This window comes from Mobula hypostoma, chromosome 12 (assembly GCF_963921235.1).
Source record: "Mobula hypostoma chromosome 12, sMobHyp1.1, whole genome shotgun sequence".
Lineage (NCBI taxonomy): Eukaryota > Metazoa > Chordata > Chondrichthyes > Myliobatiformes > Myliobatidae > Mobula > Mobula hypostoma.
Window position 1 is genome coordinate 63309503 of NC_086108.1, and position 24320 is coordinate 63333822.

At 41.1% G+C, this 24320-nt stretch overlaps 1 protein-coding gene across 1 annotated transcript in view; it reads left to right on the top strand.

Moving 5' to 3' along the window:
• hook1 (hook microtubule-tethering protein 1) overlaps nt 1-24320 on the top strand; it is a 93795-nt gene that overhangs the window by 34429 nt on the left and 35046 nt on the right. The window contains exons 9-12 of the mRNA XM_063064276.1: nt 3810-3967; nt 15394-15534; nt 20102-20303; nt 21364-21474. Coding sequence (XP_062920346.1) covers nt 3810-3967; nt 15394-15534; nt 20102-20303; nt 21364-21474 — 612 coding nt within the window. The remainder of the gene's footprint in view (nt 1-3809; nt 3968-15393; nt 15535-20101; nt 20304-21363; nt 21475-24320) is intronic.

Consider the following 24320-nt stretch of genomic DNA (forward strand, 5'->3'; position numbering starts at 1 on the left):
GGATTTGTGGACAGGTACCCCCAGATCCCTCTGCTCCTCCACACTACCAAGTATCCTGCCATTTACTTTGTACTCTGCCTTGGAGTTTGTCCTTCCAAAGTGTACCACCTCACACAAAATAGGAAAATAGTGTGGGATTAATATAATGGGTACTTGATCATTGGTCAGAATCGATGATCTTATGTTCACTTTCTGTGCCATGTAACTCCATGTATTTTTTGTTATATATTAATCCAGTGATATGGCCTATGTAGATATGAGCACTATTTAATTTCCTATCTCTATTTGCCTTTGAGAGGTGGTAGAAAGCTAACTTCTTGAACTGCCATTGTCCTTGTGGTGTGCGTATACTCACAAAGCTGTTAGTGAGGGAATTCTAGGATTTTGACCTAGTGAGGGTGAGGGGGGGGGGTGGTTGATATATTTTTTTATATACTTTATATACTTAATATACTTTCCAAGTATATCTGGTATGTGGCATAGACGTCTCCATACTTTGGCTACTCTTTTTCTTCTATCTGGCAGAGGTCATGAGTGCTAAAAGTGCTGTCTAATAGTCTTGGTGACTATCCTAAAGTATTTGGTCCCCACATCTTCATATGAAAAAAGTGAAAGGAAACCTGCAGCTTATTGATAACAACTCCCTTTGTGAATGATTGTAGCTTTAGCAGATCACTCATTTCACCAGAATAAGATGTAAATACTTATCGAATTCTTGGACTGGACATCTCTTCTTGCATTTTCTGATGTCAGGATGCTTTCTAGGACCCCATTAGCATTTAAGGGAACATTTCCAGATAAGGGAAAAAAGGCTGCATTATTTTAAAATGTCTTAATAAATAGAATTTCAAAAATCAAAAATAAAAACTTTTTGAAGTGCTTTGGTAATTAAGTAAGCAACATTTGTCTACTTATGATATTTAATGCATTAGAGGTAGTGTGTTTAATACATCCATATGCAACTAGACAATGCATAACATGACCTTTGCTGCCTGGGCAATGAGGATAAATTGAAAGTACATATACCTGTAGTTAACTACAAACTCTTCACAGTCAACTTAACACTCTTTTCACCTTGTGCAGAAGGAGAGAGGACTGGGGATATATCAATTCAAACTCCTCTAATGCATTTCCTGTATCTTTCCCAATATCAATGTAAGAAGATTTTAAGCACATCACATACACAATCACAGGGAAAGGGGAAAGTCAGTGTTTTTAAAGAAGAAGATTCCAAAATTGGGAGGAAATTCTTTATTAAATGGATATTCTTCCCTTATTTTGTTCCACACATCTTATTTAGAAATTCAGATGTCCATCACGTCATTCAGAAATGAGAATAAATGTTGAGCAGATATTGCTGCACCAATCACTGTCATGACATCATGCTTTACCAATTCAATTGTAGCCCACATAAAAATGTGATTTGGCTAAAATAAAAAGTTTTCCAAACTACATTTTTTAATATTGGATTTTTTTACTGTGCTTTATTAACTGTAATGCACAATACAATCTTGCTAGATGTCATTTCAATTGGATTTCTTTTTTGATTTTCATTATTACGTCATTTTGAAACTGTTTGAAAGCAGTAAAATCTAGTGAGTGTAATGACTTAACACAAAAATTATTTTATTTATGATTCAAGAAAAATGAATGCCATAAATCAAGAATATGACTGAGAATCATGTAAGAACTGTACATTGGAGCACACAAAGGCCACTCATTTTAATTTTGTAAACAAACTAATTTTATCCTAATGGCAAGAGGAATAAGGAAAAAATATAAAGAGAATGGCAAATTGGCCATTAGTATCATATTTGCAAAATATGTACTGTATCTTCTGTAGCTACTAGGGTATGGTCATATGATAGGGATGTACATGATGCCGTATATTCATAACACAAAGTCAAGCATGGATAGTGTAGAGTTTTCTAACGTACTTTGGGCATTGAGCTTCGACTCAGAAATACAATATTCATATGTTACAGTTTAAGATAAAGTTGTACACTTCCTCTGTAGTTTTTTCATCAAATTATAATGAAAGTGCCATAAACCTTGATAATTGGGACACCCATGTACTTGTAAGCAAGAAAATCAACAATATTTGAATCCTAGTTAGGTATGCAGGAAGAAGAAATAATGAGGTACTTGTCTGGAAAATGATGTTTCGAGACGTGGAGATTAAGTTAAATGATCAGAGATTAATTTAGATGAGGCTGGTACTCTCTTAAACTGAGAAGAATAAGTGGGGATCTCCTTGAAAGATTGAAAATTTTTGCTAAGCTTGACAGAATAGATGCAAAGTAACTGTTTCCCCTGGTTGTGGTGTCCAGAACCAAGATCCCAGTATCAACGTAAAGGCTTATCGTTCAGGACAGAGATGAGGAGAAATTTCTTCACTGTAAGCACAATGAATTTTCAACCCAAGAAATATGTTGAAGACCAAGGTCAAAATGTTTATAGGTCTTAAGGAATTGTGGAATACAAGAATAGTGCAGAAAAGAGGCTCTGGGGTAAAAGAGCTTATTAAATGGCAGAATAGGCTACACCTACATATGCTTCCTATTTTATGTTATTCCATCTGACTATGTTGGTGTTCCTTTTCTGATTCCAAATTTGTTGTCCACAGTGATTTGCCACATTACAGAAGTTACTTTTAAAATATTAGACATTAATAAATAATGTCCTCTAAAATGATTTTTTTTCCCCTTAAGATCATATCCACTGATTCATTCATTGCTCTTCCCTTTGTTTTCCTTAAATACGTTTAGCCTTGATTAAAACTATAGTAACATAAACAAATATTGGAGAGCCCCCATCTTTGTTTGAATTTTCTACTAGACTTATGAATGATAAATTAATTCAATGAAGTTCTTTACCCAATGTGTTCAAATTCTTGTGCATATTACCACTTAGCGTAGTTGTGACAATTTGTCTCGATGCATTTAAATGGTAGTCGGACACAGGAGGGAGAAAGTAATGGAAGGAAATCCAGAGAGGATGGCTGGAAGCAAACTGTGAAGGTCTTCATTCGACACAGTAAGCTGAATGACTTCCATATAAAACACAACATTTCATGAAATGAAACGTCAAATTATTTTTAATGCATTATGACTTAGTGTGCTATCTTCAGTTGAAGTAAATTCCATTGTATTGTAAAACAGTTCTATTGATTACCTTGTAAAGAGAATATTGCCATTGCAGAGAATGGAGAGAACAACTAGATCTTTTGTCACTTTATTTGAATGGAATTGTTTGATTCATTGCAAAAGGCAAAGCCACAAGATGCCATTTTGCTTCTTCAAAAGTGTACTATTAATGATAATTGTCCATGGAAATAGTGCTTTGTATATCTAGCCAAATAAATTTTTGCTTGGAGCTATATTGCTATAATAGTGCTGTTGTTGTAATCGCCCAGGGTGTACCTGTAATTCACACCCACACCTTCCATATGTTGGCTGACTCGGTCATGGATGTGATTGTTAGAGCTATCTGGTAAACACAATTACAACAATGCAAGGCACTGTTACATGGAAACATGATATTAATGGACAAAAAACCTTCTTGCCATCATAATGTCCTATTCTTCACAGCCATGTAATTTCTTGAATACAGAGGGAAAGAACTGGAAACAAAAACTTTGGGGAAATTAATCAGCAAAACCCGAGTGAATGCCTCTCAGACCCTTCAGACAATCCAATTATTCAGGAGATTTTATTGTTTATTTACGTATTGACTATTAATCTATGTAAATAGATTTAGGTATTTGGGTTAAATTGTTAACATGTCAAAGAATATGTAACTACTTCTAGGTTTCTGCTCTACAAGAAGAAAGAAACAGTTTGTTGGCTGATAATGGCCTTCTAACAGAGAAAATACACCAGATGGATGCATTTGATGACCCACACCTTGCAAGCAAGTACTTTAATGTTCAGCTACAGCTTGAACAAATGCAAGAAGAGAACTATAGGTTTGTGATTGATTTTGGTTCATTTAATCTGTGCAGTAAATGTGAGATGCGGGCATCAGTATTGGAACCATACCTTTTACAAAAGAGAAAGGCTGTTGAAGTCAAAGGTCAATCGCCCTAATCCCAGGACATCACTACAGGGGCTCCTCAAGACAGTGTTAACTCATTTTCTGCAGCTTCATCAATTGAAGATTAAATATTAGCTTTATTTGTGATAGGGACATCGAAACATACAGAGAAATGTGTCATTTGTATCAACAACCAACATAGTCCAAGGATTATGCTGGGGGCAGCCCACAAGTATCTTCCTAACATCATAAGCTCAGAGATAGGGGCGTTAACTAATGACTGCACAATGCTCAATTCCATTGTCAACTCCTTAACTCACAGGACCCTTGTCTCAAAGTTATCTAGATCTTGTTTCATTGAAACATGAAAATGGCTTCATGAAACAGGACCTAGATAACTTTGAGGCAAGGGCTGGCAAGTAACAATCTGGCTACAAGAGGTGCCAGGCTATGGCCATCTTCAACAAGAGGCAGCCTAACTGTAAGACTATAAGACCATATGACATAGGAGCAGAATTTGACCATTCAGCACATCGAGTCTGCTCCACTATTCCATCATGGCTGATCCTGGATCCCACTCAACCCCATGCACTTGCCTTCTCACCATGCCCACTGATGCCCTGACCAATTAGGAAAATATCCACTCCCGCCTTAAATATACACACGGATTTGGCCTCCACCACAGTCAGTGGCAGAGATTTCCACAGATTCACTACTCTCTGGCTTAAAAAAAAATCCTTCTCACCTCTGTTCTAAAGGGCTGCCCCTCAATTTTGATGCTGTGCCCTCTAGTTCTGGATACTCCCACCATAGGAAATTATCCTCTCCACATCCACCCTGTCTAGACCTTTCAATATTCAGTAGGTTTCAATCCTCCCACGTTCTTCTAAATTCCAGTGAGTACAGGCCCAAAACTGGCCAATGCTCCTCCTGTATTAACTCCTTCAGTCCCAGAATCATCCTCATGAAGCTCTTCTGGACTCTGTCTGATGACAACACATCCTTTCTGAGATATGAGGCCCAAAACTGTTGACTGTGCTCCAAGTGTGGCTTGACTAGTGTCTTATAAAGGCTCAGCGTTATCTCCTTGCTTTTATATTCTATTCCCCTTGAAATAAATACCAACATTGCATTTGCGTTCTTTACCACAGACTCAACCTGTAAATTAACCTTCTGGGAGCCTTGCACGAAGACTCCCAAGTCCCTCTGCACCGGTAATGTTTGAACCTTTCCCCATTTAGATAATAATCTGCACTATTGTTGCCTTCACCAAAATGCATTATCATACAGTTTCCAACACTATTCCATCTGCCACTTTTTGGCCTATTCTTCTAATTTATCTAAGTCCTGCTGCAATCACATTGCTTTCTCAGCACTACCTACTCTTCTACCTAGCTTTGTATCATCCGTAAACTTTGCCAAATAGTTGTCAATTCCACTGCATCTCCTTTGTCCAGCCTGCTTGTTACTTCCTGAAATAAATCTAACAGATTTGTCAGGCAGGATTTCCCTTCACAGAAACCATGCTGACTTTGACTTATTTTATCAATAGTCTCCAAATACCTCCAAACCTCATCCTTAATAATAGACCTGCAATACTTTCTCAACCACTGAGGTTAAGCTAACTGGCTTATCATTTCCTTCCTTTTGCTTTCCTCCCTTCTTAAAGAGTAGAGTGACATTTGCAATTTTCTAGTCCTCCGGGATCATGCCAGAATCAAGAAGTGATTCTTGAAAGACCATGACCAATGCATCAGTTATCTCTTCAGTAACCTCTCTCAGGACTCTGGGATGTAGTCCATCTGGTCCAGGTGACTTATCCACCTTAAGACCTTTGAGTTTGCCTAGCACTTTTTCCTTTGTAATGGCAATAGTACTCACTCCTGCTCCCTAACATGGACCTTTGGCACACAGATAGTGGTCTTCCACAGTGAAGACTGATGCAAAGTATCCCAGATGTTCATCTGCCATTTCTTTGTCCCCTATTAGTATATCACCAGTATCATTTTCCAGTGGTCCAATATCAATTCTTGTCTCCCTTTTACTCTTTATATAACTGAAAATACTTTTAGTATCCTGCTTTATATTATTGGCTAGTCTGCCCTCGTATCTCATCTTTTCCCTTCTTATAGCTTTAGCCTTTTGTTGGATTTTAAAAGCTTCCCAATCATCCAACTTCCCACTCACTTTTGCTACCTAATATGTTCTTTCCTGGGCTTTTATGCCCTTTCCTTGGCTTATATGAGATCCTTAACTTCCTTTGTTAGCCACGGTTGCCTACCCCTGCCATTTGAGAACTTCTTCCTCTGTAGGATATATCTATCCTGTGCTTTGAGAACTATTCTCAGAAATTTCTGCCATCTTCCCCACCAGTGTCCTCCTCCAATCAACCTGGGCAAGCTCCTCTCTCATGCCTCTGTAATTCCCTTTATTCCATTCCGATACTGATACACGTCACTTATGCTTCTCCCTGTCAGATAGCAGTCTGAATTCAATCATTTTGATAACTTTCTCCTAGGGGTTCTATTACCTTAAGCTCCCTAGTAAGATCTAGGTTGTTATACAACACCCAATCTAAGGTGGTCTTTCCCTGCATAGGCTCAAGCACAAGCTGCTCTAAAAAGCTATCTTGTAGATATTCAACAAATTCCCCCCTCTTGCAATTTGACACCAATCTGATTTCCCCAATCGCCTTGCATATTGAAGTCCCCCATTACAATTAACCGCGGGGTGCAAAAAGTCTTTTTTTTAAAAAAAACACTGCTCTGGGAGAAGGGTCTGCACTGCGCAGGCGTATGACGTAGCGCACCAAGGTTTAAAAACAGACTACCATATACAGCAGGCAGCAGAGTGAGAGGGAGCAGAGTGGGATGGCTTTGGCTCAACAGGCTTCGGCGAGAACAGGCAGAGGCCAGGGTAGGTTCCGGTAAGTTTTTTGTCCAGTTTGTTCAGAGTAGAGAGAATGCCAGGCAGGATGTTGGAATGCTCCTTGCAGGATCTGGGAAGTCAGGGAGCCCTCCAGTGTCCCTGACAACAACATCTGCAAGAAGTGCATCCAGCTGCAGCTCCTAACAAACCGCGTTAGGGAACTGGAGCAGGAGCTGGATGACCTCCGGATCATTCGGGAGAATGAGGAGATTATAGTTCGTAGCTACAGTGAGGTAGTTATGCCAAAGGAGCAGAGCACAGGAAATTGAGTCACTTTCAGGTGAGGGAAGAGGAAAGGACAGGCAGAGCAGGGTTCCCCTGTGGCCATTCCCCTCAACAACAAGAATACCGCATTGGATACTGTTGGGAGGGGGGGGGGGATACTTACTTGGAACAAGCTGCAGCAGCCAGATCTCTGGCACGGAATCTGGTTCAGCAGTGCAGAAGGGAGGGGGGAGAAAGAGGAGAGCAGTAGTGATAGGGGACTCGATAGTTAGAGGTGCAGATAGGAGGTTCTGTGATCGTGACAGAGAATCCAGGATGGTTTGTTGCCTCCCAGGTGCCAGGGTCAGGGATGTCTCTGAACGATTGCATGACATTCTGAAATGGGAGGGTGATCAGCCAGATTGGTACCAATGACATAGCAAGGAAGAGTGAGGAGGTCCTGGAGAGTGCGTATAGAGAGCTTGGTAGGAAGTTGAAAAGCAGGACCTCGAGGGTGGTAATCTCAGGATTGCTACCTGTGCTACGTGCCAGTGAGGGTAAGAATGGGATGCTCTGGAGGATGAACAAGTGGCTGAGGAACTGGTGTAGGGGGCAGGGTTTCCGATTTCAGGATCATTGGGACCTCTTCTGGGGCAGGTGGGACCTGTACAAGAGAGACGGGTTACACTGGAACTACAAGGGGACCAATATCCTTTCAGGGAGGTTTGTTGGTGCTATTGAGGAGGCTTTAAACTAGATTTGCAGGGCGATGGGAATCAGGGTGCCGGAGCTGACAGTGTGGCTGGGTTGAAAATAAATGATGTTAAAAGTTCAAGCAAAGCCGCTAATAGAAAGGTTGTGAGTGGTGGTAAAAATCTTCTGAGGTGTATATATTTCAATGCTAGGAGTATTGTGGGAAAGGCAGAAGAGTTGAGAGTGTGGATTGACACATGGATTTATGACGTTATAGCAATTAGTGAAACTTGGCTACAGGAGGGGCAGGACTGGCAGCTTAATATTCCAGGGTTCTTATGTTTCAGATGTGATAGAGGCAGAGGAATGAAAGGTGGGGGGGGGGGTAGGGTGGCATTGCTTGTCAGGGAAAATATTACAGCAGTGCTCAGGCAGGACAGATTAGAGGGCTTGTCTACTGAGTCCTTATGGGTGGAGCTGAGAAACAGGAAAGGTATGACCACATTAGTGGGGTTGTATTATAGACCACCCAATAGTCAGCGAGAATTGGAGGAGCAAATCTGCAGAGAGATAGTAGGCAACAGCAGGAAACATAAAGTTGTGGTGGTAGGGGATTTTAATTTCCCACATATTGATTGGGACTCCCATACTGTTAGGGGTCTAGATTGTTTAGAATTTGTAAAATGTGTTCAGGAAAGTTTTCTAAATCAATGTATAGAGGTACCAACTATTGGATCTCCTGTTAGGAAACGAGTTAGGACAAGCGACGGAAGTGTGTGTAAGGGAGTACCTTGGTTCCAGTGATCATAACACCATTAGTTTCAACTCGATCACGGACAAGGATAGATCTGGTCTTAGGGTTGAGGTTCTGAACTGGAAGAAGGCCAAATTTGAAGAAATGAGAAAGGATCTAAAAAGCATGGATTGGGACAGGTTGTTCTCTGGCAAGAATGTGATTGGTAAGTGGGAAGCCTTCAAAGGAGAAATTTTGAGAGTGCAAAGCTTGTATGTTCCTGTCAGGATTAAAGGCAAAGTGAATGGGAATAAGGAACCTTGGTTCTCAAGGGATATTGCAACTCTGATAAAGAAGAAGAGAGTTGTATGACATATATATGAAACAAGGAGTAAATAAGGTGCTTGAGGAGTATAAAAAGTGCAAGAAAATACTTGAGAAGGAAATCAGGAGGGCTAAAAGAAGACATGAGGTTGCCTTGGCAGTCAAAGTGAAGGATAATCCAAAGAGCTTTTACAGGTATATTAAGAGTAAAAGGATGGTAAGGGATAAAATTGGTCCTCTTGAAGATCAGAGTGGTCGGCTCTGTGTGGAACCAAAAGAAATGGGGGAGATCTTAAATGGGTTTTTTGCGTCTGTATTTACTAAGGAAACTGTCATGAAGTCTATGGAATTAAGGGAAACAAGTAGTGAGATCATGGAAACTGTAAAATTGAAAAGGAGGAGGTGCTTGCTATCTTGAGGCAAATTAAAGTGGATAAATCCCCAGCACCTGACGGGGTATTCCCTCGTACATTGAAGCAGACTAGTGTTGAAATTGCAGGGGCCCTGGCAGATATATTTAAAATGTCGGTGTCTACGGGTCAAGTGCCGGAGGATTGGAGAATGGCTCATGTTGTTCCATTGTTTAAAAAAGGATCAAAAGTTAGCCGGGAAATTATAGGCCGGTAAGTTTGACGTCGTAGTAGGTAAGTTATTGGAGGGAGTACTAAGAGACAGAATCTACAAGCATTTGGATAGACTGGGACTTATTAGGGAGAGTCAATATGGCTTTGTGCGTGGTAGGTCATGTTTGGCCAATCTACTGGAGTTTCTGGAGGAGGTTACCAGGAAAGTGGATGAAGGGGAAGGCAGTGGCTGTTGTCTACATGGACTTCAGTAAAGCCTTTGACAAGGTTCCACATGGGAGGTTAGTTAGGAAAATTCAATCACTAGGTATACATGGAGAGGTGGTAAATTGGATTAGACGTTGGCTCAATGGAAGAAGCCAAAGAGTGGTAGTAGAGAATTGCTTCTCAGAGTGGAGGCCTGTGACTAGTGGTGTGCCACAGGGATCAGTGCTGGGTCCATTGTTATTTGTCATCTATATCAATGATCTGGATGATAATGTGGTAAATTGGATCAGCAAATTTGCTGATGATGCAAAGATTGGAGGTGTAGTGGACAGTGAGAAAGGTGTTCAAAGCTTCCAGAGTGACTTGGACCAGCTGGAAAAATGCGCTGAAAAATGGCAGATGGAGTCTAATACAGACAAGTGTGAGGTACTGCACTTTGGAAGGACAAACCAAGGTAGGTCATACAGGGTAAATGGTAAGGCACTGAGGAGTGCAGTAGAACAGAGGGATCTGGGAATACAGATACAAAATTCCCTAAAAGTGGTGTCACAGGTAGATAGAGTCGTAAAGAGAGCTTTTGATACACTGGCCTTTATTAATCAAAGTATTGAGTGTAAGAGTTGGAATGTTATGATTTTTTTTTGTATAAGGCATTGCTGAGGTCAAATCTGGAGTATTGTGTTCAGTTTTGGTCACCAAATTACAGGAAGGATATAAATAAGATTGAAAGAGTGCAGAGAAGGTTTACAAGGATGTTGCCGGGACTTGAGAAACTCACAGAGAAAGGTTGAATAGGTTAGGAATTTATTCCCTGGAGCGTAGAAGAATGAGGGGAGATTTGATAGAGGTATATAAAATTATGATGGGTATAGATAAAATTAATGCAAACAGGCTTTTTCCACTGAGGCAAGGGGAGAGAAAAAACAGAGGACATGGGTTAAGGGTGAGGGGGGAAAAGTTTAAAGGAAATATTAGTGGGGGCTTCTTCACACAAAGAGTGGTGGGAGTGTGGAATGAGCTACCGGACGAGGTGGTAAATGTAGGTTCTTTTTTAACATTTAAGAATAAATTGGACAGATATATGGATGGGAGGTGTATGGAGGGATATGGTCTGTGTGCAGGTCAGTGGGACTAGGCAGAGAATGGTTTGGCACAGCCAAGAAGGGCCAAAAGGCCTGATTCTGTGCTGTAGTTTTTTATGGTTTCTATGGCTTCTCTAGCCATCTAACCAATATAACAATTACAGCACGGAAACAGGCCATCTCGGCCCTTCTAGCCCGTGCCGAACTCTTACTCTCACCTAGTCCCACCGACCTGCACTCAGCCCATAACCCTCCATTCCTTTCCTGTCCATATAGCTGTCCAGTTTAACTTTAAACGACAACATCGAACCTGCCTCAACCACTTCTGCTGGAAGCTCGTTCCACAGAGCCACCACTCTCTAAGTAAAGAAGTTCCCCCTCATGTTACCCCTAAACTTTTGCCCTTCAGCTCTCAACTCACGTCCTCTTGTTTGAATCTCCCCCACTCTCAATGGAAAAAGCCTATCCATGTCAACTCTATCTATCCTCCTCATAATTTTAAATACCTCTATCAAGTCCCCCCTCAACCTTCTACGTTCCAAAGAATAAAGACCCAACTTGTTCAACCTTTCTCTGTAACTTAGGTGATGAAACCCAGGTAACATTCTAGTAAACCTTCTCTGTACTCTCTCTATTTTGTTGACATCTTTCTTATAATTTGCTGACCAAAACTGTACACAATACTCCAAATTTGGCCACACCAATGCCTTGTACAATTTCAACATTACATCCCAACTCCTATACTCAATGCTCTGATTTATAAAGGCCAGCATACCAAAAGCTTTCTTCACCACCCTATCCACATGAGATTCCACCTTCAGGGAACTATGCACTATTATTCCTAGATCCTAGATTGTGTCATTACTCTTATTACATGCCTTTTCCAGCTCCCTTTGCGATCTTAACCCCACATCTTGGCTGCTGTTTGGAGGCCTATATATGATTCCCAAAATGGTTTCTTTTACCCTTGTAATTTCTTCACTGCACCCAAAAAAATTCATCATTCTTTGACCCTATGTCACCTCTTTCTAAAGATATAATTCCATCTCTTGCCCACAGAGCTAGAGCAATACCTATGCCTTCCTGCTGGTCCTTTCATTACAAACATATCCTTTGATGTTAAGCGCTCAACTATCGCCTTCTTTCAGCCACGACTCAGTGATGCCCACAATGTAACACCGACCAATCTCTAATTGTGCCACAAGTTTATTCACCTTATTTCGAATGCTACATGCATTTAAATACAGCACCTTCAGTCCTGCATTCTTCACCCTTTTGAATTTTGCCTCTGTGGTACAATTTAACTCTTTGCTCTGTCTGCATTTGTACCCAATCATTTGTTTGTCCTTTCTTACATTCATGTTACACCTATCATCTACTTGTAAACCTGCTGGATCATCCTGAGCTCTATCATACTGGTTTCCATCCCCCTGCCATATTAGTTTAAACCATTCCCAACAGCAGGGGTAAATCTGCCTACAAGAATTTGGTCCCCATCGGATTCATATGCAACTGTCCCTTTTGTACAGGTCCCACCTGCCCCAGAAAAGGTCCCAATTAACCAGCATTCTGAATCCTGCTCCCTGCTCCAATTTTTCAGCCACACATTTATCTACCACCTCATTCTATTCTTATGCTGTTGAGTGGCACCGGCAGCAATCTGAAGATTACCACCTTTGAGGTCCTGCTTCTCAGCTTCCTTCCTAACTCCCTGTATTCTTTTTTCAGTACCTCCTCCCTTTTTGTTCCTGTGTTGTTGGTACCAATATGTTTCATGACTTCTGGCTGCTCAGAGCACGTCCAGAAATATCTTGGACCCTGGCACCTGGGAGGCAAACTACTATCCATGTTTCCTTTTTGTGTCCAAAGAATTGTCTCTGTCCCCCTGACTATAGAGTCCCCTATTACAGCTGCCGTCCTTTTCATTTCGCTACCCTTCGCAGTCACAGAACCAGACTCGGTGCTAGAGGCACGGCCGCTGTTTCTTCCCCCAAGTAGGTCATCTCCCCAAACAGTACTCAAAATAGAGTAATTATTATTGAGGGGGACGACCACAGGGGTGCTCTCCACTATCTGACGTTTCCCATTCACTATCCTGACAGTCGCACATTTATTTGTCTCCTGTAGCCTGGGGTGACTAGCTCCTGTCTATCACTGCTTCACTTTCCCTAACAAGCGGAAGGTCATCGAGCTGTAGCTCCAGTTCTCTAACACTGTCTCTAAGGAGCTATATCTCAATGCATCTGGCACAGATGTGGCCATTGAGGAGGCTGGGAATCTTCTGTAAATCCCACATCTGACACTCGGAACAGAACACTGGCTCTGTAGACATACCCGCTATTCTGTCAAGATTTAAGTAAGAAATAAGGAATGAACTTACCTACTTATTTTGCCTCTGCCTGTTCTTGCCGAAGCCTTGTTGAGCTAAAGCCTTACTACTCTGCCTCAGACTATTCCAATGACAACTGCTCCCATCATGACAGCTCCGCTAGGCGGTACCTCTTTTATAGAGACTGTGTTTCCCATGGAAAATCTTCGTCAGACCTGCACGCGAATGCTCCTGTTGCATCCGTGTTGTAGTTCAATCAACCACTTCTGTCAAAAAGCTTGCTGCTTTTTCAGGCTGTTTGTCAGACCTGCGCAGGAACACTCCGGTTGTGTCTGCGCAGTACTCCAGTCAATTACTTTGACATTCAGTGGCTTTACCATCACTGAATCCTCCTCTCTCAATATTCTGGGTGGAATTTGGTGGGGGTGGTGGGTGATTGATCACCACTGAACTTCAAAGAGGCACTACCACCTTTACAAAGACAATCTGAGAAGACAGACTTGCTGGGAGCTGTGGCACTCTATACTTTTACCACCAGATGGAGCTCCAATTACTCCCAGTGCTGCAGATGATTGTTCCCACAGCAGCTCAGTTCTACTAACTTCACCAGCCTTGCTGACCTTATGCTTAATTACCAGCAAGCTTAGAGCATCACTTCCCCACATTCTGTATTCATTGCATCATCAGATCAACACATTAGCTCATGGTGCATCATATTCATTGCATCATCAGATCATAGTGCATCAAATTTTCTCCTTAAACAATAAGCAAATACCATGAACATTTTACATCAAATCTTTCCTTGCCATTCCAAAGGCAATTTAGCTTCTCTTATTTACAGCATCCATTTAAAGAGTTTGGTTGAACTTTCTGTTCTCTTTTAAAACTTTTCACTGACTTTTCAACTTGCTTGTCATTTTATGCACATATGCTCTTGCATTCTTAAAATTTGTAATAGTTTACTGGGAAAGGAACTTCATAAACTAAAGAGCTTGCACTCATAACAACAGTCTGACAGTCTATTGGTAACGTTTTGGGAGATCCATTATTTGGTATATCTCCATTCTAAATCACAGAAAGAAAGCGGCTTAAAGTATGAATGAATTTTAAATAAAAGCTTTGATCCTCAGCAGTGACTGCTTTGCCAATTCAAAATATGTTAACGGTACATTATATTAATTTTGGTTCATTTTTATTTAGCATAAATTTATATATATTTACAGTTATTTCCTTAAATATTTATTTCTGTTAGAATATCCTTTTTATTTGACATAAAATGCCTTTGGTCTTTTATTGATTACCTTTAATGCATAGCTTGCCTCCTAGCAGAATCAGTGTTTCCTTTATTCTTCTCATTACTATTATTTACTCAATTACTTTCTTATTTTCCCATGACATTTTCTTTCAGTTTTGATAATTTTGGAAATCAGGTAAGATGATATATTAAAACCAGAGGTCAGCAAAGTGTATGCTTTATACTATTTTGCTTTTGATAAACTTTTGTGGTCATCTTGTGTATACATAATTGTTACTTAATGATATAATTAAAATTGTCCAAAAATTACATTATTTAGATATGTAAAGATAGTAGGTGGGATGTCCTTTCCTTAGTAATTTCTCCTCTCATTTCCCGTAAAGAGCTATTAGTGTTTGCCCTGATGGAGTCCCCTCGGTTGCGAACTTAGCACGTGATGGAGTTGTGGCAGTGTGGAAGTGCAAATGGAACATATTATGTTTCACATTGTATTGCTAGGTATACCTGTTGCTTAGATTTTAACCCTAATCCAAAGCAGGAAATTGGATGTGCAAAGGGACTTGGAAGTCTACTGCAGGGTTCCCTAAAGCACGAGTGTTCTTTTTCTTTTGCAGGGGGCAGATCAATCTGCCCATCTGACCCAACAGGTGATTGTCAAGTACTCCAGTAGCAACTTGCTTTAAGTCAGCATATTGGGAGGCACTAACTCAAGGTATCCTGACGGTCTTTAATAGTTTGTCAGCTGTCAAAGGCTTCTCAAGAAGTTTTAAACCCATCTGCTTATCACTGTTTGCACTCAGTGTTCCCTACAGTGACAGTGTGAGCATTGAAGTAAATGAGGCTCCAGTTATACACTCTCTCTTGTGTGGAACTAAGAACTGGATGTAAAGAACACCCGAGCACTCCTTCGCGAGTTGTTCGGGTGAACTTCATTTCAAAGGTTGGTTGTGACATAGATCAAGGTCAATAGGTTCTTGGAAATAATTTTACAGAGCTGTTTTTGTTGTGAATCTCTCCAGGCTTGAAGCAGCAAAAGATGACTATCGTATTCATTGTGAAGAGCTTGAGAGACAACTGATTGAAGTACAGCACAGAAATGATGAATTAAACAGTTTGGCAGAGGAAAATCTCGCACTTAAAGATGAAATTGATGTTCTGAGGTAATAAAAAGATCTCCTGACAAAGAGTCTCCACCCGAAATGTTGACTGTACCTCTTCCTATAGATGCTGCCTGGCCTGCTGCGTTCACCAGCAATTTTTATGTGTGTTGCTCCACCTACATTGTGTTAACTAACAGCACAAAATATTGGAGCAGAAGTAGAAAAACATAGAAAACCTACAGCACAATACAGGCCCTTCAGCCCACAAAGTTGTGCCGAGCATGTCCTTACCTTAGAAATTACTAGGCTTACCCATAGCCCTCTATTTTTCTAAGCTCCATGTACCTATCCAAAAGTCTCTTAAAAGATCCTATCGTATCCACCTCCACCACCGTTACCGCCAGCCCGTTCCACGCACAAGTAGCCAAATAGTCCATTGAGTTTGCTTGGTTGAGTATGGCTAATCTGATCTTGGCTTCAAAAGTTCAAAGGTTCAATTTAGTGTCAGAGAAATGTATACAATATACATCCTGAAATGCTTTTTCTTTGCAAAACATCCACGAAAACAGAGAAGTGCCCCAAAGAATGAACGACAGTTAAACGTGAGAACCCCAAAGGCCCCCCCACCAAGCTCCCCCCCCATGCGTAAGCAGCGGCGAGCAACAACCCCCTTCCCACTGGTAGAACAAAAAGCGCACCCGCTACCGAGCACAAGCGTGAGCTAAGTGATAGCAAAGACACAGACCTTGCAGTTTACCCCAAGGACTATAGCAATTCATCTGGCATTCGGCTACCCACAGATACTCTCTCTACCTCATAAGAGAGAGAGAGGTGTCCCCCATTTTCACAGTGAGCAGGAGACATAACAACAACCGGCTGGTTTATGATGTTAAAAAGTCCATTTCGTCGCTTTTTTCCGAGCTCTGTGCCCAAAGATCACAAAGATCTCAAGTCTTCAAGCCTCCAGCGAAAGATTTTCTGGCCTCCCTGACGACACACGAGTCTCCTGCCATGACTCTGACCCTCGATCCGCCCATCTCCAGAGCCCCAAGATCTTAGGCTTCCAGACACTACGCCACCTGTCAGGCCAACCCCTTGGCATGCTGAACATCAGCTGGTCCTGAAACCCTGAGAACGAGTCCCATTCCCGCAAAGAACCGAAGTGAGCGTGTAACTCCAGGTCAGGGTCTTCAAAAGAACCCTGAAAGGGAAAAATAAACATATTAAAGATGGAAATAGAACTGTTTCCGAAGATGCAAGCAAAGGAGTCGCCGTTTAGCGCCATCATTACTCCGTCTCCATCTTCATTTACACTTTTTCCTTGCTCCTGATTGCCCTTGATGACACTATACATCAAAGATCTTATGAATATTTTTAATGACTCTGCCTCCATAGTTCACTGGAGGAGAGAATTCTTGAGATTCATAATCCAAGAAAATTCTTGAGAACTTCCTCCTCATCTTTATCTTAAATGGGCAGCCCCTTAACCTACAGCAAGACTATCCCCTAATTTTAGATCCCTTTTAATGTGTATTGTCCGAATATTATTAAACTAAACAACAGCAACAATTCTGACCAGGAATTGTTTCATAATCTGTGTCATCAAAGAGTTTTTTATATTCGAAATAAGAGGATAGATAAATCATTCAACTGTATTCTGCCTCTTTCATAGGAGACCGACACAGAATGCAAGACCACCTACAATAATTGGCTTCAATTTTGGATGCAAAAGCAGGAACACACAAAAAAAAACTGCTGGAAAATGTATAAGCACCAGCAAGTTCACTGTTCCTCTGCAGTTTTCTGACTATATGCTCCTATGTCGGACTGTGCATGTAATCTAATCGTGAAGTGCGAGATGGTGTTCAGAATTTGAAATCCATCAGTCACTCTGCACCAAGTGCAGGAACAGTTTTTCCTCTGTCTTAGAGTAGAACAGCTGTGAGAAACCAAACAAAGCTAAGATAATATATACCTTTTAATTATTTTGGTCAGTTTATTTTTACATATGAATTGCTTCTCATTTTAACAGTTTGAATGTGATTTGATGGTTTATATTTTGAATGCTTTTGCTTGTGAAATATTCACAGTGCTCCAACAGGGGTAAGTTGAGTCACAGCTAAACTGTAGTTTGAGTTTTTTCTGCATTTTTATTGGTGGGGCATGTTCTCCAACTCCTTACCCTCTCCTACCTCCTTTACAGGATTTGCATGGTGGAAGCTCTGTCACAGCAAAGAGCCTGGCCCCCAATGAGTGTGGAGCCTGCTTCTGTCCAAGGTTGAACTGTGCTGATTTTGATCAGTGGTCTGCCTTGCATAGAACATAGAACACAGGTGCAGGAGTAGGCCATTCGGCCCTTCGAGCCTGCACCGCCATTCAGTATGATCATGGCTGATCATCCAATTCAGAACCCCGCCCCAGCCTTCCCTCCATACCCCCTGATCCCTTTAGCCACAAGGGCCAGATCTAACTCCTTCTTAAATATAGCCAATGAACTGGCCTCAACTGTTTCCTGTGGCAGAGAATTCCACAGATTCACCACTCTCTGTGTGAAGAAGTTTTTCCTAATCTCGGTCCTAAAAGGCTTCCCCTTTATCCTCAAACTGTGACCCCTCGTTCTGGACTTCCCCAACATCGGGAACAATCTTCCTGCATCTAGCCTGTCCAATCCCTTTAGGGTTTTATACGTTTCAATCAGATCCCCCCTCAATCTTCTAAATTCCAACGAGTATAAGCGCAGTTCATCCAGTCTTTCATCATATGAAAGTCCTGCCATCCCGGGAATCTGGTGAACCTTATTTGTACTCCCTCTATCGCAAGAATGTCTTTCCTCAGATTAGGGGACCAAAACTGCACACAATACTCCAGGTGTGGTCTCACCAAGGCCTTGTACCACTGCAGTAGTACCTCCCTGCTCCTGTACTCGAATCCTCTCGCTATAAATGCCAGCATACCATTCGCCTTTTTCACCGCCTGCTGTACCTGCATGCCCACTTTCAATGACTAGTGTATAATGACACCCAGGTCTCGTTGCACCTCCCCTTTTCCTAATCGGCCACCATTCAGATAATAATCTGTTTCCCTGTTTTTGCCACCAAAGTGGATAACCTCACATTTATCCACATTAAATTGCATCTGCCATGAATTTGCCCACTCACCTAACCTATCCAAGTCACCCTGCATCCTCTTAGCATCCTCCTCACAGCTAACACTGCCGCCCAGCTTCGTGTCATCCGCAAACTTGGAGATGCTGCATTTAATTCCCTCATCCAAGTCATTAATATATATTGTAAACAACTGGGGTCCCAGCACTGAGCCTTGCAGTACCCCACTAGTCACTGCCTGCCATTCTGAAAAGGTCCCGTTTATTCCCACTCTTTGCTTCCTGTCTGCCAACCAATTCTCTGTCCACATCAGTACCTTACCCCCAATACCATGTGCTTTAAGTTTGCACACTAATCTCCTGTGTGGGACCTTGTCAAAAGCCTTTTGAAAATCCAAATATACCACATCCACTGGTCCTCCCCTATCCACTCTACTAGTTACATCCTCAAAAAATTCTATGAGATTCGTCAGACATGATTTTCCTTTCACAAATCCATGCTGACTTTGTCCGATGATTTCACCGCTTTCCCAATGTGCTGTTATCACATCCTTGATAACTGACTCCAGCAGTTTCCCCACCACCGACGTTAGGCTAACCAGCCTATAATTCCCCGGTTTCTCTCTCCCTCCTTTTTTAAAAAGTGGGGTTACATTAGCCACCCTCCAATCCTCAGGAACTAGTCCAGAATCTAACGAGTTTTGAAAAATTATCACTAATGCATCCACTATATCTTGGGCTACTTCCTTAAGCACTCTGGGATGCAGACCATCTGGCCCTGGGGATTTATCTGCCTTCAATCCCTTCAATTTACCTAACACCACTTCCCTACTAATATGTCTTTCCCTCAGTTCCTCCATCTCACTGGACCCTCTGTCCCCTACTATTTCCGGAAGATTATTTATGTCCTCCTTAGGGAAGACAGAACCAAAGTAATTATTCAATTGGTCTAATGCATACTGTGCAATTGAATCTTCAGAGCTATATAATGTGTTTTAATACTGTTCAGAAACTGGGAAAATCAAAAAGAATGTGGTATTGTGTTTTAAAATGAACTTCTTGTTTATTCATTGTGGTAATGTTACCCCTTCCTATGCCTGTAGTTGGTTTTATCTAGTTCACCCACATCTGCTTGGCTTTTCATGAAATTTATTTGCTTTTCTAAATACTGAGTTTTCTACTCCTTTGCATGCTAAGCTTTTCTGATTACAAATTAAGTAGAGAGAAGCTGTTTCCATTGTGCAGCAGTTCAAGGACTAGAATTTAAAGTGATGACTGAAACACGCCAGGGAACGTCTTTATTATTATGCCGAGAGTGATTATAAATTGGAACACAAGGGTGGTGTAAGCATCATCAATTAGGGTTTTCTGAGGGGAAATGTGTAGACACTTGGCGACAAATTAATTTCAAGCCTGCAGTGGAATATGACTAACGGGATTTCTGCTCCTGGACTAGTGTGGACAGTTTGAATGGCTGCCTCATGTGCCGTAACAATCTCTGATTCTGTGATTTGTTCTCTTCAGGAATTATTCAGATAAGGTCATCAAGCTAGAGACCACAGTGGAGACATACAAAAAGAAACTGGATGATCTGAATGACTTGAAGCGACAGATGAAGTTATTGGAAGATAAGAACATGATGTACATGCAGAATGTAGTCAGCCTGGAGGAGGAACTGCGTAAAGTTAATGCAGCTCGTGCTCAGTTAGAGACATACAAGAGACAAGTAAGCACAAATCCTGTTATGGGAGATTATGTTGCAGTTTCATGAATTACAATAATATATCATCTGTGTTATAATTTAAATCTACAAGTCATTTAATAAAACACCATCTAATGCAGTACTTAGTCATAAGGTTCAGAAGATCCCACATTTGATTTGTGGTCTGTTGCAGAAGTGACCTTCTGTGAATAACAGGTGCATTGTCATTCATTGTATCAGCATTTCTGAAATGGAGCTGAGAAGGATACTTTCCTCACTGGAGAGCAGATTTGTTAACATTTTTAACAACTTAATTTGTTTGCATTATACCAAAAATATGGTAGTGGAAGAAAGGTTGTTGAAATTTCCTGTAATTATTGTTTCTGTTCGTGAAAAAATGCTATCCACAGATCATTTTATACCTTACTGAATTCCAAATACGGAATAGCTTGGACAATTTCCTATCCGGTTGTTTGAAATAACATATGGTTCGGCATTTGGCACACTAGGAAATGTTTACTGCATCCCCTCAAAACTCTCCAGGGTCCTGGTTAATATGCTCCCCCCTACTCCCTCACTTCTAGTTCCCTTGATCCCTTCAAACTGAACAAGCCTTGTTTTCTGTGCTTCATTTAAACAAAAAGCTTCACTGGAAAATGTATTACCCTACTATATAATAAATTTAAAAAGTGAATTTAAAGTATGCTGGGTTATGAGTGTGGAAAATTTGTTGGTCTGGCATGACCAAAATCCTAAAACTGCCAGATTATTGGAGTTCTTACTGCATGTGGAAGAGCAACTGCTGTTCCAGTGGGAACAGGTAACTTGAAATGGGTTAAAAATTGATCTGAGGACTTTACTATTTTGACCATAAGATAGAGGTGCAGAAATAGGCTGTTCAGCCCATCGAGTCTGCTCCGCCATTCAATTATGGGCCGATACAACTCTTCCAGTCATCCCCACTGTTTGTGAGGTGCGCATTTCCCCATTACACTACCGAAGATAATTATCTCAATGTATTATATCACTGTACCAGTTGATCTGGTGACTTCACGTTAACACTGGATGCATTTTGTTATTCAAGGTTCAGGAACTCCACAACTCATTGTCTGGGGAAATGAGAAGAGCAGACAAATTGGCTTTTGAGCTAAAACAGATTGAGGAAAAGCATGAAGCATTGCTGAAGGAAAAAGAAGTGAGTGTCTTTGCATTCAGATAGAAAGGGGCATCATTGTCTTTATAAACCCTTGAATTGGATTGCCTTATTGGCTGATACATTGTCATGCTTTGGTTCACTGCAAGGTTTTTATAAAGGCTTTGAACTTTATTTTCTTTGATCCACATATTTCTTGGTGGTGATAAATTGTTACCTATTTTGTCAGATGTGACTTAATTTACACCATTTATGAGCAAACATACATATTTTAGCCTAGCCCCTAAACGTTCAGTCAGTAAAAGTGGATCAGATACTTTAATATTGGCTAAAGCAGCTAAATCTAAATATTGAAAACACCATTGTCAAAATTCGTACATTTCCTATTTTATTCAGTACTTAATACTTCAGTTTCCTTGCTATTACATTGTTTCCAGCATTGCAAACTCAATTTCCACAGAACTTGTGTTCTATCTTCTCAAGCGAGGGGAATAAGGGTTTCTTTTTCAAATCCCTTTCCACGAATAATTGAACAGCATGCTGATAGCAGCTTAAAGAACCTGTTTCTCTGCCCCATCAACGTGGAATCAGTTTGCCTTTAGTTATCAAAATTGGCATTGGAATCTAGTCAGCTGAAAACTTCTGTGTGCATACTCTAACGGTCAACACAGTCAAGCTTTTAGGTGATAAGGCCAATAGTTCAGATGCTGTGCTCAAAATCCAGCACTGCAAGTCATAATCTGTGTATTGCCAACAGATACACAGTGTAAGTTTGCTTAAAAAAAATCCAATTGATATACCACTATGTCAGGTAGTGATATTCTCCATAACTATGCAAATAGCCAAGAGAGGTATTCACCAAATGTATAGGAAACAGGGGGTAAATCAGGTGCTTGAGGAGTATAAGAAGTGCAAGAAAATACTTAAGAAAGAAATCAGGAGGGCTAAAAGAAGACATGAGGTTGCCTTGGCAGTCAAAGTGAAAGATAATCCTAAGAGCTTTTATAAGTATATTAAGAGCAAAAGGATTGTAAGGGATAAAATTGGTCCTCTTGAAGATCAGAGTGGTCGGCTTTGTGTGGAACCAAAGGAAATGGGGGAGATCTTAAATAGGTTTTTTGCGTCTGTATTTACTAAGGAAGCTGGCATGAAAGCTATGGAATTGAGGGAATCAAGTAGTGAGAACATGGAAACTGTACAGATTGAAAAGGAGGAGGTGCTTGCTGTCTTGAGGAAAATTAAAGTGGATAAATCCCCGGGACCTGACAGTGTGTTCCATCGGACTTTGAAGGAGACTAGTGTTGAAATTGTGGGGGCCCTGGCAGAAATATTTAAAATGTCGCTGTCTATGGGTGAAGTGCCGGAGGATTGGAGAGTGGCTCATGTTGTTCCGTTGTTTAAAAAAGGATCGAAAAGTAATCCGGGAAATTATAGGCTGGTGAGTTTAATGTTAGTAGTAGGTAAATTATTGGAGGGAGTACTAAGAGACAGAATCTACAAGCACTTGGATAGACTGGGACTTATTAGGGAGAGTCAACGTGGCTTTGTGCGTGGTAGGTCACGTTTGACCAATCTGTTGGAGTTTTTCGAGGAGGTTACCAGGAAAGTGGATGAAGGGAAGGCAGTGGATATTGTCTACATGGACTTCAGTAAGGCCTTTGACAAAGTCCCGCATGGGAGGTTAGTTAGGAAAATTCAGTGGCTAGGTATACATGGAGAGGTGGTAAATTGGATTAGACATTGGCTTGATGGAAGAAGCCAGAGAGTGGTGGTAGAGAATTGCTTCTCTGAGTGGAGGCCTGTGACTAGTGGTGTGCCACAGGAATCAGTGCTGGGTCCATTGTTATTTGTCATCTATATCAATGATCTGGATGATAATGTAGTAAATTGGATCAGCAAGTTTGCTGATGATACAAAGATTGGAGGTGGAGTAGACAGTGAGGAAGGTTTTCAGAGTCTGCAGAGGGACTTGGACCAGCTGGAAAAATGGGCTGAAAAATGGCAGATGGAGGTTAATACTGACAAGTGTGAGGTATTGCACGTTGGAAGGACAAACCAAGGTAGAACATACAGGGTTAATGGTAAGGCACTGCGGAGTGCAGTGGAACAGAGGGATCTGGGAATACAGATACAAAATTCCCTACAAGTGTTGTCACAGGTAGATAGGGTCGTAAGAGAGCTTTTGGTACATTGGCCTTTATTAATCGAAGTATTGAGTATAAGAGCTGGAATGTTATGATGAGGTTGTATAAGGCATTGGTGAGGCCGAATCCGGAGTATTGTGTTCAGTTTTGGTCACCAAATTACAGGAAGGATATAAATAAGGTTGAAAGAGTGCAGAGAAGGTTTACAAGGATGTTGCCGGGACTTGAGAAACTCAGTTACAGAGAAAGGTTGAATAGGTTAGGACTTTATTCCCTGGAGTGTAGAAGAATGAGGGGAGATTTGATAGAAGTATATAAGATTATGATGGGTATAGATAGAGTGAGTGAATGCAAGCAGGCTTTTTCCACTGAGGCAAGGGGAGAAAAAAAACAGAGGACATGGGTTAAGGGTGAGGGGGGAAAAGTTTAAAGGGAACATTGGGGGGGCTTCTTCACACAGAGAGTGGTGGGAGTATGGAATAAGCTGTCAGACGAGGTGGTAAATGCGGATTCTTTTTTAACATTTAAGAATAAATTGGACAGATACATGGATGGGAGGTGTATGGAGGGATATGGTCCGTGTGCAGGTCAGTGGGACTAGGCAGAAAATGGTTCGGCACAGCCAAAAAGGGCCAAAGGGCCTGTTTCTGTGCTGTAGTTTCTATGGTTTCATCATCATAGTCTCAGTCATAGTACATCAATAATAAAGTCCAGGTTTGCTCACAGAATAAATAATATCTGCTT